The sequence below is a fragment of the Barbus barbus genome (assembly GCF_936440315.1).
Source record: "Barbus barbus genome assembly, chromosome: 26".
Lineage (NCBI taxonomy): Eukaryota > Metazoa > Chordata > Actinopteri > Cypriniformes > Cyprinidae > Barbus > Barbus barbus.
In genome coordinates, this window is record NC_136754.1 from 26,083,639 (window position 1) to 26,101,208 (window position 17,570).

The window sequence follows — 17,570 nt, forward strand, 5'->3', positions numbered from 1 at the left end:
ATAAAATATCTCATGCAGTGTTAACAGAAAGATATAAAAAAAGGATATAATTTAAATACAAAAACAGTTCTCATTTCTAGCATTCCTGTAGCTCAAATGGTAGAGCATGGTGATAGCAACGCCAAGATCATGGGTTCGATTCCCAGGGAAAGCAAGAGCTGATTTAAAAAAAAAAAAAAATGTAAAAACTGTAACTTGAGTGTAAGTCGCTTTGGATAAAAGCGTCTGCTAAATGCGTAAATGTAAATTTCCCAACCCTAGTTGTAAAGCAGAAATTATTAGGGGTGGAAATCTTTCAGTATTTCACGATTTGATTCATATCGATTCTTGGGGTCATTAATCAATTCATGATTTCGAATCACGATTTTTCAACCATTTTATTTGTGCACTCTGGACATGAAACGCACCAGTATTTTGATACAAAAACACACCAGTCTATAGTATGGGTAGTCCTGACTCAAGAAATCAGTGTTTCCTATTAACTTCCTAATAAATCCAAAATATTTTACACTTCCCATTAGGGCTGTGCCCGAATCTGAATACCGTGTTTGGAAAGGAAATTTAGAACCCCTAAAGGGACTAAATACGAGATGGGAGTAAAATATACATTTCAATTATATCGTTGGGTTATGATAATATATTGTTATACTGTACATAAACTAGCATCAGGGAGCCGTTAATAATATGTGGGGCATTGAAACCACTTTTGAATGCACGCTCGCTTTTTACTTTCACTTTCGATATTTCACAATCACACGTACTCTGTGTAATGTTATGCTATGGAGCGGCAGTACTTATCACACATTTTACAAGATTAGATGTTTGTCAGTGGTGCTCAGGATCTGCAAATCATTCATCGCCCTATCAGTGTTCTCTACTAGTTCTGTTTATTTGTTAAGTGAAATTTTAAGTTATGTAATAACAGGCAACGCCTAGCAAGTGGCTAACCATGTCCCTTTAGTGGCTCCATAGAATGTGTTCCGTGCCTTTCTGAATGCGGATTCACAATTCGGGCACATCCCTACTTCCAAAGTAGAACAAATGATCAATAATTAATATAATTTTTTTTTTCAGACACTTGCCCTGACTGAAATTGGATCGGGATGTATTTGTTTTTCCTCCTCCATTGCTGTTGCTGTTTTGTTCCGACAACATTATGTTGTTGTTATTATTATTATTATTATATTAATTAGAATTGCTAGAAAACTGAATCGCGAATAGTATGTGAATCAATTTTTTTCCCCCTCCCCTGGGAATTATGTTGGCAAATCTTCAAGAATAATCAGTAGAGATCATAATTTGATTCAGAATCTGAGTGTATGCTACTGATTTAAGGTGTAGTCATATTTAGTCAAGTCAAAATCCAGTAATTTCAAAAATAATCTGTGTTTAGGAATTTTGGGCGAAAGATTTCCACATGTAGAATTTGCAACAAGAATTTACAAGTTTGCCCAAAAATTTTCTAATTTTGCTACTTATAGACTTTCATAGTGTTTAACAGTTGGGGAATTGTTGTTTTGTTTTTGGTAAATTGCGTTTTCCTCACAGCAGATTATCCGTATGGAAACCACAGCGGATGGGGTGGAGCGTCGTACCCTCAGCACCAGAGCATCAACTCTCAGGGACACTTCAGCGAACGGTACTTAACCTTACCTCTTGAACAAAAATGTTTGAGAGTGCTGTTTTTGTTTTTAATTAAAATGTTGTCGTTGATAAAATATGCATCATGACGATACTAGATTTTTTTTTTTTAATTCGAACATATTGAATCAAATACCTCATAATAAGCAGGGCTTGACATTAAGCATTCTCAAGTGGTTGTCCTTCGGACAAGTAAATTTGTCATTTACTTGTCTGAGTATAAAAGTTACTTACCTGGAGAGAGAGACCTTTTTTTTTTTTTTTTTTTAGTTAGATTTTTCTTTTTAAATAAAATAATGAAAAAAATAATAAAGTGTGATTATACTGCTATATTTTAACATAAAAAGACAGTATTAATTACTAATACAATTATTTTATATTAAACTTAAAAAAAAAATGCTAATATTTACTACTTTTTTTTATATTTGAATTTTCAAACTTAAATTTTAAATTTTTTAATTAGTTAAATTTAATCAGACATTATTTTATAAGACATTTGGGCTGTTACCAAACTAATGAAATCAGTATCAACAAAATTCATTTTTGCAAAGAACAAAGAAACTGCATCTGAAATAAAACGTTGAAAACTGATATTTAAAATTATTTTTTTTTTAAATACTGTAAATTTGAAATTAAAACCACCAGTAGGTGGCATCAAGTCACTGTTTATAAGTGAGTCATTGCGACTGAACCGAATCATTTAAACGGTTGATTCATTAAGGAACCAAACACTGTCATGTTGCTTAGAGACGCAAAACAGTGCTGTGGCTGTGTTTGGAATTATTTTTGTTGTTGACATAGCGCAAAAACAGGCAATAGGGTGTCTAAAGCGTAAGTCTCTTAATGTTAACTTCTTGTTTATTGAACTGTTATAAATTCACATTTGTAATCATGATGGTCTTTGGAGCAAAAAAAGGGCACTCGATCTTCATGTGAAACTATATGAAATTATATAAATATAAATTGTCTGCTCCTATCTTTAATTTTCTGATCATTCTTCATGCATTGTAATACTGAATTATGCAGCGAAAGAACGCTCTTGCACGTGAGCTAGTCTAACCTAGACGATTTTCCGTGTGCACTCTGTATGTGTTTTGTTTGATTCTTGCAATACACTCGTTAAAACAACAATTACGAAATTATCGCAAACGATATATATCGCACACCCCTATAACAAAGGCTAAATCATAAATAAAGGCAGTTATTATTGTTTTTGGTATTGACTTGTTACTTGTCCGATTGGGCAAGCAAATTTCTCTTTCACTTTCCCGTCCAAAACATTTACTTGTCCCGGGCAAGCGTTAATGTCGAGCCCTGATAAGTTTTGGGTAATGTATGAGTTAATTTGAGAATACAGAACATGATTATATCCTGTGTTTTTGCCAGTCTGCCCGTGTCTGCCTCTGACCGCGAGCAGCTCAAGATTGAGCTCCAGCAAGTCAACCAACAGATCAGTCAGCAGACCCGCGGCATGGAGGTGTGTTTGAAATCTCCATCCAAATTCATGACTCTCAGTGCATGGCCTTGTCTTTATTCAGTAATATTAATAAACATCTCGCGAACACACACAGGCTGCCAGTAACTCTATGCTCCTGCAGAGGGAGGCGTCTCAGCCCGCGGCTGGAGTAAAGTGGTCTTCAGGTGGTACTGTGTCCAGTGAGCAGCTCAGCCTGGAGCTTGATCACGTAGAGCTGGAGATCAAGAAGAGAACCCGTGAAATTGCCATGGTGAGTGAAACCAGAAACTCGTTGGCCAGGACCAGTTTTTATTTATTCTCATATGAACAGTCTAAGCTGATTGAACCCGTTTCCATGATTGAAGGAGAATCAGGTGGCCCATGAATACAAGCTGAAGGCCACTGAGAATGGGCAGCCTGACCGTAAAGCCCAGCTGGAGGAACTCTCTTTAGCATTGGGGTGAGTGAAGAGGCTTCTTTACTAGCTTTTTAAAGGGGTCATATGATGCAATTTCAAGTTTTCCTTTCTTTTTGGAGTGTTACAAGCTGATTGCGCATAGATAAGATCCCTGATGTTGCAAAGACTAAAGTCTCAAAACCAAAGAGAGATTCTTTATCTAAGTCAAGACTCTGCCATGCCCCCCTAAAATGGCTTGTTCAAACACGCCCCCCACATCTCTACGTCAAGATGTGGAAATATTTGCATAATGCAGCCCAAATGTTCACGCAAAGAAAGAAGGCGTGGTTTCCGTAACCGCAGTAGTGTTGATGCAGGCAGTCATGTCAGGGAGACGCTGGGTGTTTCTAGGTGAAAGCACTATATTTGGCCTTCTGAAAGTACATGCAATTAGAAATCATTAAGATTACTTGCAACAGAACAGCAACGCATTTTATGGACGACAGTTTCATGAACCTAGGAGAGGAGGTAATTCTGACTTTGCTATGACAATCTGGCGCTTCTGAATCAGCGACTGTATGTTTTGTTATTAGTTTTAAGTATTTGCTATTGACTGTTTAAATGCGGCACTTTTGCATGTGTAAGTGTGTGTGTGTGTGTGTATGAGAGAGAGAGTTGCAGCGTAGCCTCGTTTGTGTGTGTGTGTGCCTACAATAATGTACAGTATTTGAAAAATATATTTTTTTTAAACAATCATGTCAACAGATTCTGTTACACCAAATACACAAAATAATGATCTTTAAAAAAGCATCATATGACCCCCTTTAAGAGGCCGTTCACACACAGTGTTTTTGCATTTTATTACGCTACTTTCCCTTGTTTTTCTATATAAACATGCACTAGACCAGGGACGTCCAAACCTGCTGCTGGAGGGCCACTGTCCTGCAGAGTGTAGCTCCAACCCTAATTAAACACACCTGAACCAGCTATTCAAAGTCTTCTGACTGACTAGAAACAGAGTATGTCTCAATCCACTCCTTAGTTCACTTCTTGAAAAATCCCACAATGCACTCAATCTCTTTAATAATGGTTAGATTAAATTATTTGCCTGTTTATTTCAAATTACAGGTGCATCTCAGAAAATTAGATCTCAAAAATCTCAAAAAATAATCATGGTGAAAGTTTTTCTTGTAACTTATTTCAAAAAGTGAAACTTTTTTTGAAATATATTTTAGATTCATTACATGTAAAGTAAAACACTTCAAAAGTTTTTTTTGTTTGTTTTAATTTTGATGATTAATGCTTACAGCTCATGAAAGTCAAAAATCAGTATCTCAAAATATTAGAATATTTGCATTTGAGTTTCAATTAATGACCATCCATACAGTATAAATTCCGGGTATCTCTTGTTCTTTGAAACCACAATAATGGAGAAGACTGCTGACTTGGCAATGGTCCAGAAGACGATCATTGACGCCCTCCACAAAGAGGGTAAGTCACAGAGGGTCATTACTGAAAGGGGTGGCTGTTTACAGAGTGCTGTATCAAAGCGCATTAAATACAAAGTTGACTGGAAATAAGAATTTGGGTAGGAAAATGTGCACAAGCAACAGGGATGACTGCAAGCTGGAGAATACTGTCAAGCAAAGCTGATTCAAACATTTGGGAGATCTTCACAAGGAGTGGACTGAAGCTGGAGTCAGACGTCAGACGTCTTCAGGAGAAGGGCTACCAAGCCACTTCTGAACCAGAGACGAGGTCAGAAGCGTCTTACCTGGGCTAAAGAGAAAAAGAACTGGATTGTTGCTCAGTGGTCCAAAGTCCTCTTTTCAGATGAAAGTAAATTTTGCTTTTCATTTGGAAATCAAGGTGGCAGAGAGAGAAATTGCAAGCTCGTAGAGAGGAGGGTGTTCGACCAAAGTCCCTTTCTCGGTTCGACTTGAAGCAGCACTGCGCAGAACGATCGCTGTATGATATCAAAGCACCGCGAGAGCTAGAGAGCAGACGGCTCCACACGCTTTCAAGTCGCTCTCGCGGTACTTTGATGTTAAACGCCGAGCGGTCTGTGCGGTGCTTCTTCAAATCAAAAACATCTCCTCTCACGAGCTTGTCACACTTACGCTCACATCCGCATGTAAACATGTCATTGGTGTGGAACTACTTCATCGTGAGTGAGGCAGACACAAAGTTCGCAATTTGTAATACAGTATTTACTGTTTTTGCTCAAGTTCGCTGACGAAGTTTCAATCAAAGCCACAGCAGAACTGTTTGGTGTCTCCGAGCAACACAGCAGTGTTTAGTTACTGAATGAATCCACGTTTTTGAGTCAATGATTCAGTAACCCATTCATAAAGACAGTAGTCACTTGACTCGTTTTGGAATGAACCAGCTGTTTGAATGAATGACTAATGACTCGCTCATTAAAAGAGTCCTTTACCGCCATCTACTGGTGCTTTGGTTTCATATTTAAAAGTATTGCATTTTTCCCAACATTTTTAACTTGTATGTTCAAAAACATTTAAAACATTAATCTTATAAAATTATTTATGCATCTGAAATTTTGTGGTGTAAATGCATTTATGGCATCTCAGCTTCATCATACAGTCTGTGTAAATACATCTAATGCCACTTCAGATGCAGCTTCTGTTTCCTCTGCAGTGAAAAGATGGAGTTTGTTGATAGTATGCACACTCTGTGAACATTAAAATTTACAAAAATAAATTACAAAGTGAGGTATGAACACAGATGACAAGAGAGTTGCACTGTCCAAAACGTTTATGGTATAAATGTGCTTATTTAACTTGCAGCATATGTTGTCTTTTTCCTTTATTTTGTTGTCAGAGTGCACCAGAATGCTTCATCTACATGTTAAATTCTCAAAAGAATTATTCTGGGGGGATGCACCCAGACCCACCTACAAGGGTTAAATTACGAACTATGTCACCTTTTTGACCTCTTGTGAGTTTGCAGGTATAAAAAATTAAAACACAAAAACTTGTGTTTTACTTTACATATGATGAATCTAAAATATATGGAAGTTTCAACTTTCTCCATATTCAAATTTTCTGAGATGCACCTAATATATTTCAATTTTAAATTACTTATAAATAACCTTCCATTATATAGACTTAAAATTTTATTTGAGAGAACTGTGTAAGATTTAAAATATTTATACAATTAAATTAAGAAAGATCTGTAATCAGACTACAGCCCTAGATAGAAATGTCCTCTTTGTACATCTGTTCACTATTACACTGACTTGGTATTCTTGTTAGGCTCAGCAGTCTATTCCCTCAGGCTACCATCAGCAAAGGCTCTTTTGTTGTCTGTTCTCATGTTGCTCTGTTAGCCAGTAGGAATGTTTGAATAATGTTTGCACAAATACACTCATTCTCTCTTTGTTTATTTTGTTCTCCTCTTCTCTCCATCAGTGAGGTGTCTAATGGATCCAGTGGCATGAAGCCAGCCAGTAGTATGGGCGGAGCTATGCTCTCGCTGACCAATAAGACGTCTTCTCTCACCCTCTGCTCCGCCGACCAAGCAGCGAGTAGCTCAGACCTTCAAAAGAATGGTGTTGTTCACTCTTGCTCTTAGGAGTGTATTCACACACGCACACACACACACACACACACACACACACACACAGACAACCTCTCCAGATGTCAATATTCCTTCTCGGAGGGCTTTGAAATTGATCTCTTGACTAATTCGGCCAGTTTCAAGAGATGCAAGATGTGTTTTTAATATTCAGACGGAGCTGATATGAGGGACACACACATACACACACCTGCATGCTGCTACGTGCATGCACCGACACAAACTTCTCTGTTGTTTTATTTAGAAAAATGAGCAGTATCTGCCGTGATATAAATTTTCTTTCTTTTTGTTCTGTGAATGAGCTTTTTGTTTTAATGACTTCTCATTGCCTGGAAACCAGGGCATTTGAATAATGCTTACTTTGTTGTTTTCCCTATATATCAAGAAAGAACAGTCAACCCAAAGTTAGCACCGACAGGATGACGCAAACCAGTGGAATCAAAACAAGAATCGAGCGCACTATTTTTAGCATCGGGGCTAGTTGCTGATTGTGCGGTCGGGGCCCTGTGGAAACGTTCAACTCCCTCGATCTCTGCAGCCTTGAATATGATCTGACTCACCAGGTTTAAAGTAGCATGGAGAACCTTTTATGAATCCATTTTTATGGACCGTTAACACGGGTCTCCCCACATGACGCTCGACCGTGCCAGTGTATCGCTGTAAGGCAGTTCGATCGGGCTCTGGAGGACACAAGGGGGAAGAGAGATATATCAATATATAATCAGTTGTCAGGTTTTGTTTAATTTATGGTTTGGCTATATAACTGTTAAGGAATTTGTAAATGTGGGGTGACGCGTCTCTAAAGTGTTCTGTTTTATAGAATGCACACAGATGTCTTGAAAAATTAGCACTTTTTTCCATGTTTTCCATGAGTGTGTGCTTTTAGTAGAAGAGGTGCAACACATCGCTTCCCTTGTGTTCTTCAGAGCTCTGTGGTCGGGATGAGTTTTGTTTCTCCCAGCGCCACAGTCGTTTCGGAAGATTACGGACTATTAGGAAATTATTTCATCCGTTTTCCCTAACTTCTGTGAAGTTGCATATTTGGCTCTCCTGGTCGAGTTTGCATATTCGGGTATCGCCGCTAAATCGCTGCATAGAAGTACACCAGGGCAGTAGTTTCAACAACGCAGGGTCCCGTAGCGCTAATCGACCGCGTTACAGTTTTGACACTCGGTTAAAGGGATATTTCAACCAAAAAGGGAAATTCTGTCATGATTCAATTGCCCTCACGTTCAAAATAGATATTTTGGAGAGAAAAAAAATGACAGATAAAAACATTCGTCTTTTGTGTTCCACAGAAGAAAGTTAGTCATGCAGGAGAAATAAATGATGACACAATTCTCATTTTTGGGGGATGAACTGTCCCTTTAAATATAATCCAGACAGGTGTTCATTATAGATGAGCTATTTAATGTCTTTCCTCTTTATAAACTCAAAATTAGTTTGGAATCAATTCTTCAGAGACTCTTTGGAATTTCTGCAGAATATTTAATGCGACTCGAGGCCTGTTGAGTTTATCCTCCATCAGCCTGCTTTGACCTAAATGTGTTTTTACACAACATATTCAATGACCGTTTCCGAACGTGGCCCCGTAAACGAAGAGAACAAGATTATTTGAAGTCTGAAGTCTTCCTATAGTGATGACATTCTTCACGTGTGACATTTTGTTCTAGTCTCTTGAGACCGACTATGATATACAGCTCCAATTTTGGGTGCAACCTCTTAACGTGTAATCTTTTGTGGTTTTTGTGCTATAGCCGTGGTGATGTAGTTGATTTCTCTTATTACGATGACTTGTAGTCACGGTCATTATTTGATGTTCTTGCTCGTCAAAGAGCACACGCAGCCTTTTCAAGCAGTCGCCGAGATTGAAATCGAGCTGTGCCGACACACAGAGATGACGTCAACCTTACTGTCGAGGATTAAACTTATCACGTGATGTCCGTCGCACTCGCTGAACAAATTCTCCAGAATGTTGTCTTTCTCCATGCTAAATTGCTGCCTCCTCCCTCTCCTCAACGTGGAAATTGAATTCTCGTAGTGTTTTTATTTCATGCTGTTGAGATCCCATGAACTAGTTAAGGCTTTGCCTGATCTGAGATGTGCTGTGTAGGGTTAGCTTATGATTTAGCTGAGCTTCTGGTGAATCTGGCCTCTGACAGAATCTAGACCTTTCCACTTTCTCCTGTGGTTCAGCCCAATAATTTAAGTGAAATTCATAAAAACACGTCCAGGTCACATTTCAGCAAGAAATGTATAGGACCAATAATGTTTAAGCAGATCTTTTGTCCCCCAGTTGTTCATAAATTCTTAATTCCCGTCGCATTATTACTTCAATATGGTATTTTTATATAGTATGCTTTACACAAGAAATTCTTTAATGCAAAGACAGATTTTTATTGAAATCTGTGTAAAGGTTATAGTAAATTTTTGTATTGATTTACACTGACAAAAAGGAACTGTACTTTATTTTCAAGAAAATGCGGTATAAATATATGACAAAAAAATTAAAATTTATGATTTCATCCCATAATAATAATTTGACCTGGGCATGTTCTTGTGAGGTTTCATGAGATTCACCATGAAATTCTGTGTCACCTCACCTATCCTATTAGCAATTACGCTCAATGATTAAATTGAAAAAATATTCTAAATTGAGGAACGTTACACCAGGAGGATATGATGCGCTCAGTGAATTCACTTTTATATTTAAACAGGGGAAAGCAAAACAATTGCACACTGCTTAAAATTGCGCAGGATACGTTTTAATCTTGACGTGTCGTCAGTACAGACGTGTGAACGCGGCCAAGCGTAGTTACATGGCAAGGCTTTTCTATATTTTCTGCTTAGGGGTCTGAAAATGAAAATGATCCAAATTTTCCTGAGCTAACACAATTTTCTTTGTTAGGGGCAAGCGCTAGCATGACAAGCGTTCTGTTTCGCATCGCTAATCGCTGCTACGACGGGCAAATGTTTAGCCAGTGCTTGGTGTGTTGAGACTTTTGGCTTTCACAGAGTGCCCAAAGCTGTACTAATGTAAGCATTCTCGAGTGATGCACTGCCAGGATGCTGCTTTTATTTGAATCTTTGGATTGTATGGGAATGTGCTATCTTGTATTTAATATTTGGCACTTGCTTGGGTGCTGTAGAACTGTTTTTCTTTTTCTTTTTTCTCTCTCTAATGATCAGTGATCTCACTGAGCTAATTCTGCGTGGATATATATATTTTTTGTTTGTTTTACAAATTAGTGTCAACCATCCACACATAGCAATTTATGGGAAACGGACTCCGTAAGGCTCATTTACAGTTTTCTGCATGAGGTTATTTTTCCTCAAGTGAGAAATTGCAGGATAATTTCTTTGAGAATGGGTCTGTTCCTGATGGATGATATTCATTTCTCTGACTGGATCGTGTCTGTTTTGAGCAGACCTGTTGAATTCATTTAAATGAAATGCAAATTAACTCATTTTGAACCTTATAACACTGATATGGCTGTCTTTTTTTGTCGTTTTGTTTTATTCCTAACTTTTTGGGAAATGTAACGGCTTTTTTATGATTACTTCCAAGTTGTCTTGTAAAATCTCTTAAATTAAGGTACAGGCTCAATTTCAACAAGGAAAGGTTTTATATATAAATATATATTATACTCCATTAAGGAATGTTTAGAACCATCTTACTCCAATGTGGATGTAGCCATTATTACGCCATTTTATGACTTTGTAAAAGAATTCACTGTGTGAAAATTCGTTTGCATTTTTGTATAATACAATCTGCTTTTTTGTTTGTTTAAAAGGAGAGAGGGAGGTGAAACTGGATGTTAAGAGGACAAGATAAAAAAAATAAAAAATTGAACAGAAACCTGTGATATTGAGAAGAAAATGTAACTTGTGTACAACAATGATTCTAAATGAGAGGGATGGAATAAACAATATTGGTAACACTGCTATAAAGATGTGTGCTGGCTCCAATTCTTGCGATTTATTTCAGTTCCTCCAGTGCAGTTTCTGAGAAACTCAAAACATACAGAGCTGCTTTAACCAACATTTTGACACATTTCAGCATAATAGAAAATTACTAACTGTTAATATAACATCCACTCAATGTCAACTTTAAACTGGTAGTTTAAAATTGTCTTTTGAGATCATCCTTCATGCTGTAACCTGTTAATATCCCGTACATAAGTACCTTCAGACATAATACCATTTTTGATTAATTTGTTTTAAATCGCAGACTAGAGCGATAGAGCCTCTGGTTGTTTTCCAAGCTCACCTGAACAGGTGGTTTTCTTGGAGATTTGGTCATTCCACATGAGTTGGGTCCCAGCTCACATGTCTCCCATCATGCAGCAAACTCAGCGCCTCCATGTCTGAATCATCCAAGCTGAACCCAAACACCTGAACAGCACAACATTGTGAGAGCGGCTTCAGAAAAGGATGATCTCAAAGATAAATTATTTATGGCTTCTGTCATGATAAAGTACAAACTGAAAAAAAGTATTTAAAGAGAACTAAGAATAAAATTTAAATTAGCAGCTTAGTAGACCATGGCCCGGTTCCACAGACAGGGCTTAGACTAAACCAGGATTAGGCTATAGTTCAATTAGGACATTTAAGTAATTTTTATTAACATGCCTTAGAAAAAACTTTACTGGTGTCCATCTTGAGACAAAACAAAGGCACTGATATGTTTTAAGATCAGTAAGTACAAGTTTATTTCAGTTGAAACAGCTCAGGATTACATTTTAGTCTAGGACTAGGCTTAAACCTTGTCTTTGAAACCATAGGCATAGCTCAGCCTCTGTAAATTGGTACAAACATTTATATTATTACTTTTTTTATTTTACTTCTGTGGATGTCATTTAGTAAGTGGGGGAAATAAGTAGTTGTAATTTTTGCAATGTATACAGTGATGGTCAAAATTGCAGCTTTAAGATCGAGATACAAACTTACTTGGCAGGTTTCATGGACCCTTTCTGGTTTGGTGGACTTTGGAATTGTTACTGACTAGGGCCTTGACATCCCAAATAAAATGTGCCTCCAAACTTGGCCTGTTTATGCAGTCCCAGCCGTTGCAAGAGTCACATGCAATCTAAACAATATAAGATTTACAACACATGAGTATGGTAGTGCAACTTTAAAATGCACTGTAGTGTTTATATATAATAATAATAATCTAACATGCCCAAGTGTCTACCTTGTCTGGTGTGTGGGGATATTGTTCTCCACAAGCCAGGCACAGGTTATCCAGGTGACATTATATTCTTTATCACATGTAATACATCATCCGTTTTTATATAATGAAGAAAAACCTGATTCATTCAAAAGGCATAGACCCAGGTCTTCACGCATCTGTGCAATGTTTGCGTCTGTGCATGATTTGAAATAAATGATCTTTCCTTCCTGAGGATATATTTATTACCTGGCAAGACATTGAATTTAATTTTCAATCTTAAAGGAAAAAGTCCACTCTCTTATAATGTAACAGAACAACAGAAACCAGCAGTGTCCAGTCTGCACCACTCATTTAGCCATTCAGTCAATAGAATAGAATAGAATAGAAATAGAGGAGGGGTTAGGTTATATTGTCTTCTCTATACACACATTTGCGATTAAAACTAGATCAAAATAACCTGCTGTCTTTGTTGTATTCATAAATGCTAAATAGCCACATAATGATTTTAACTTTTATCATCACACCTTGTTTCTAACCATTGGAACACTGTTCATATTACAATTTAAATATATTACAAAAACATGAATTTATTACTAAAGTTGTGTTGATGTTATAGAAGCTACCAACAATAAGAAACACCACAGAATGATCACAACTGAAACTTTATTATGTCAACAACAGCAAAGATACATTTATATCAGTTATTAACAGTTTTAAAGATTGTCAAAATAAATTAAGTACATAAAAATGTTTGTTGGCTCAGTAAGTTGGAGTGTATCCTCAGGCACGACACAAAACGATTCGGTTAAGGCTAGAAGAGATACAGCTGCGGCTACTGCGCATGCGCACAACAATTCAAGCATTTCCTTCAAGCATTAATCAAAATGTTTATGAGTCACACAATAATTTAAGTACTTCAAACTGTTATCATGCATGTATTGGCACATTACTCTTTGTTTGCTCGACATGGGACGTTTTATTTGGGCTATTAAACAACAACTTTTAATGCATCTGGAGCGTTTGGGAATAGATCCTGGTGTGCAATCAGTTATACAGTCAGGTCCATAAATATTGGGACATCGACACAATTCTAAAATTTTTGGCTCTATACACCACCACAATGGATTTCAAATGAAACCAACAAGATGGGCTTTAACTGCAGACTGTCAGCTTTAATTTGAGGGTATTTACATCCAAATCAGGTGAACGGTGTAGGAATTACAACAGTTTGCATATGTGCCTCCCACTTGTTAAGGGACGAAAAGTAATGGGACAATTGGCTTCTCAGCTGTTCCATGGCCAGGTGTGTGTTATTCCCTCATTATCCCAATTACAATGAGCAGATAAAAGGTCCAGAGTTCATTTCAAGTGTGCTATTTGCATTTGGAATCTGTTGCTGTCAACTGTCAAGATGAGATCCAAAGAGCTGTCACTATCAGTGAAGCAAGCCATCATTAGGCTGAAAAAACAAAACAAACCCATCAGAGAGATAGCAAAAACATTAGGCGTGGCCAAAACAACTGTTTGGAACATTCTTAAAAAGAAGGAACGCACCGGTGAGCTCAGCAACACCAAAAGACCCGGAAGACCACGGAAAACAACTGTGGTGGATGACCGAAGAATTCTTTCCCTGGTGAAGAAAACACCCTTCACAACAGTTGGCCAGATCAAGAACACTCTCCAGGAGGTAGGTGTATGTGTGTCAAAGTCAACAATCAGGAGAAGGCTTCACCAGAGTGAATACAGAGGGTTCACCACAAGATGTAAACCATTGGTGAGCCTCAAAAACAGGAAGGCCAGATTAGAGTTTGCCAAACGACATCTAAAAAAGCCTTCACAGTTCTGGAACAGCATCCTATGGACAGATGAGACCAAGATCAACTTGAGTGATGGGAAGAGAAGAGTATGGAGAAGGAAAGGAACTGCTCATGATCCTAAGCATACCACCTCATCAGTGAAGCATGGTGGTGGTAGTGTCATGGCGTGGGCATGTATGGCTGCCAGTGGAACTGGTTCTCTTGTATTTATTGATGATGTGACTGCTGACAAAAGCAGCAGGATGAATTCTGAAGTGTTTCGGGCAATATTATCTGCTCATATTCAGCCAAATGCTTCAGAACTCACTGGACGGCGCTTCACAGTGCAGATGGACAATGACCCAAAGCATACTGCAAAAGCAACCAAAGAGTTTTTGAAGGGAAAGAAGTGGACTGTTATGCAATGGCCAAGTCAATCACCTGACCTGAATCCGATTGAGCATGCATTTCACTTGCTGAAGACAAAACTGAAGGGAAAATGCCCCAAGAACAAGCAGGAACTGAAGACGGTTGCAGTAGAGGCCTGGCAGAGCATCACCAGGGATGAAACCCAGCGTCTGGTGATGTCTATGCGTTCCAGACTTCAGGCTGTAATTGACTGCAAAGGATTTGCAACCAAGTATTAAAAAGTGAAAGTTTGATTTATGATTATTATTCTGTCCCATTACTTTTGGTCCCTTAACAAGTGGGAGGCATATATGCAAACTGTTGTAATTCCTACACCGTTCACCTGATTTGGATGTAAATATCCTCAAATTAAAGCTGACAGTCTGCAGTTAAAGCACATCTTGTTCGTTTCATTTGAAATCCATTGTGGTGGTGTATAGAGCCATAAATGTTAGAATTGTGTCGATGTCCCAATATTTATGGACCTGACTGTATATCCACCAATGAATCCAGACATGGATAATTCTGCAAATGCAGTAACAGATGAAACTGATCACGTATGTCTCCTAATTGAAGTCCCTGAAGTTTAAATGAATTGGTGTAATATTGTGATTGAATACGTGCTCCCTTTTTTTTCTTTGAGCTGTAATGTGTGTATATTCTGCAAAAATATGTTTTTGTGTTCTAATGAAGAAAGAAAATCGACACACTTTATCATTGCGTCTATACTGTTGCTGCTTCTGGCTGGAGTCTCTCTGACCTTCTTATTGCCTAACAATGAGGACAGCAGCATTCTCCGAGAGCTCCGTCAGAGCTCCAACAACTCACTCACTCTACTGGACCCTGAGGATAGTTTTACTGTAATTATGCAAACCTATAACCGCACTGATGTTCTCCTCAAGCTCCTCAACCATTATCAGGCTGTGCCTCACCTGCAGTGCATCATAATAGTGTGGAACAACCCTAGCGAGTCGCCGCCCAGGAAACTGTGGCATGACCTCGGCCCACACCCTGTGCCCGTCACCTTCAAAGAGCAGAGCGTCAACAGAATGCGCAATCGCCTTCAGCCGCACCCCGAGATCAAGACTGATGGGGGGTGTGTGATTCTCACATGAACGAGAGGGGATTCGTCAGATAGTTGACCCAAAGATAACCTAATCGCCTTTTTCCATTTAGAGCCAATAACAAGACGGCACACCATAAGAAAAGAAATTATCTTTTAAAATCTAAATTAAAACACACATGAGTGTACATATTTTTAAAAATGTATTTTAGGACAGTGCAGATTAACAACACCATAAATGGGTCAAAGATGAGATGTACCATTTTGGTGTCCACATCAAATTAAATTTACAAAAGTGATTTTATATACCTAAACCTAAAAATATTAAATGTGTTAAAAGCTGTAATAAACTTTTATTGTTTTGATGCTTAAACTCATTTTTGTGTTGACCCAAATGCACCAGTTAGCCAAAGTAACGTTGACATGACACTTTTTAAATGCATGTTCCAGGACTTATTGGGCATGAGTCATTGATGCATGTTATTCTGAAGGAAAGAATAAATCATAACTGGCTTTGCTTCTGAATCAACTTTTGTTGCTTTTGCTCTTTTATTTTCATCCCTTTTGACTCCAACCACCTGTCATATAACAAACACTTCACAATCCAATCAGCTCCTGACAGACAAGCGCTGGCTAAGGTCTACATTTTTCACTCAGAAGTATGGCATTTCAATGACATGTTTGTTTTTGTCCTGCCTATTAATTTATTCCGACGTACAAAACATAAAAAAGGAATGATGTCATAGAGAGGACCCCTGCAAGCCACTGGGATGGTGTCAAGGTCAATAGGTCTCTTTTTTATTATATATATATATATATATATATATATATATATATATTTATGTCAAGCTAAAGTTAGTTCAGGTTGCTAAATGTAACCCTGGACCACAAAACCAGTCATAAGGGTACATTTTTTGAAACTGAGATGAACTGAAAGCTGAATCAGTAATATTTCCATTATTATATTGTTTGTTAGAATAAGACAATATTTGGCTGAGATACAACTATTTGAAAATCTGGAATCTAAGGGTGAAAAAAATATCTAAATATTGAGAATCACATTTAAAGTTGTCCAAATGAAGTTCTTAGCAATGCATATTACTAGTCAAAAGTTTAGTTTTTATATATTTACAGTAGGAAATTTACAAAATATCTTCATGGAACATTATCTTTACTTAATATCTTAATGATTTTTGGCATAAAAGAAAAATCGATAATTTTGACCCATACAATGTATTGTTAGCTATTGCAACAAATATATCTGTGCAACTCCTGGGTCACAAATGTCCTGTGGTGCAACTTAGCAAAATATATGAATTTATGAATAAATAAGAACTGCAAAGATGTGTTTACCTTAAAAGTAATTCAGTACACTTTGTACAAATTTTCAAAACCATTTTAAAATTAACATGAATGCAAAGAGTAATTATTTCTAATAAATTGGTACATTTATTTTAAACTGGGTTGATATTGCTAACTGAATAAAAAAGACTGATACAATATAAATATTATATAAAAATATAAATCTAAATGTCACGTCATCTCTCACAGGCGTCCGGACTCAAGCGGCTCTCTGGGGTGTTCGTGAAGCCCGTAGACATGCAGAATCTGGAGACGGAAGCCAGCAGCGGGTATGTGGGTATGTGGCACAGAGCGGAGCACATGCTGCAGCGCTCCTACTGCCTCAACAAGCTGACACACATCTACGGGAGCATGCCGCTCCGCTACTCCAATATCATGATCTCACAGTTTGGCTTCCCCAGCTATGCTAATCACAAGAGCAGGATATGATGTCAGCACATTTGAGAGACAGGTACAATCGGAGTTCTGAGATATTAGATCAACTTTTTTTGGACACATACCATCTCAAAATGTACACATCTCAACCAAAACCTGTTTGACTGAATTTTGCAATAACATTTTTGACATTCACTGATGGTTTAACATTTAAAATAACTAGACATTTAGACCTAAATTCTTCATTTTTTTATTTATTTAATGCGTGTTCTTATAAAACAATCCAGTAAACACTTTTTTAT

At 37.6% G+C, this 17,570-nt stretch overlaps 2 protein-coding genes across 7 annotated transcripts in view; both read left to right on the forward strand.

Annotated features, from left to right (window-relative positions):
- LOC306846597 (roquin-1-like) overlaps positions 1 to 11,039 on the forward strand; it is a 28,436-nt gene extending 17,397 nt beyond the window's left edge. For 4 of the 6 annotated variants that reach the window (XM_079380066.1, XM_079380065.1, XM_079380067.1 and 1 more), the window contains exons 15-19: positions 1,549 to 1,639; positions 3,028 to 3,118; positions 3,213 to 3,368; positions 3,463 to 3,557; positions 6,926 to 11,039. In XM_079380066.1, coding sequence (XP_079236192.1) covers positions 1,549 to 1,639; positions 3,028 to 3,118; positions 3,213 to 3,368; positions 3,463 to 3,557; positions 6,926 to 7,088 — 596 coding nt within the window. In that variant the 3' untranslated portion in view covers positions 7,089 to 11,039. The remainder of the gene's footprint in view (positions 1 to 1,548; positions 1,640 to 3,027; positions 3,119 to 3,212; positions 3,369 to 3,462; positions 3,558 to 6,925) is intronic. The other 2 variants (XM_079380070.1, XM_079380069.1) reach the window with 2 other exon arrangements.
- Positions 11,040 to 12,269: 1,230 nt separating this feature from the next.
- LOC306846508 (exostosin-like 2) lies at positions 12,270 to 17,322 on the forward strand (the record flags this gene model as incomplete). The annotated part of the gene is made up of 3 exons (XM_079379941.1): positions 12,270 to 12,339; positions 15,162 to 15,568; positions 17,083 to 17,322. The coding sequence occupies 3 exons, from the start codon at positions 12,270 to 12,272 to the stop codon at positions 17,320 to 17,322; spliced, it is 717 nt and encodes a 238-aa protein (XP_079236067.1).
- Positions 17,323 to 17,570: the final 248 nt, after the last annotated feature.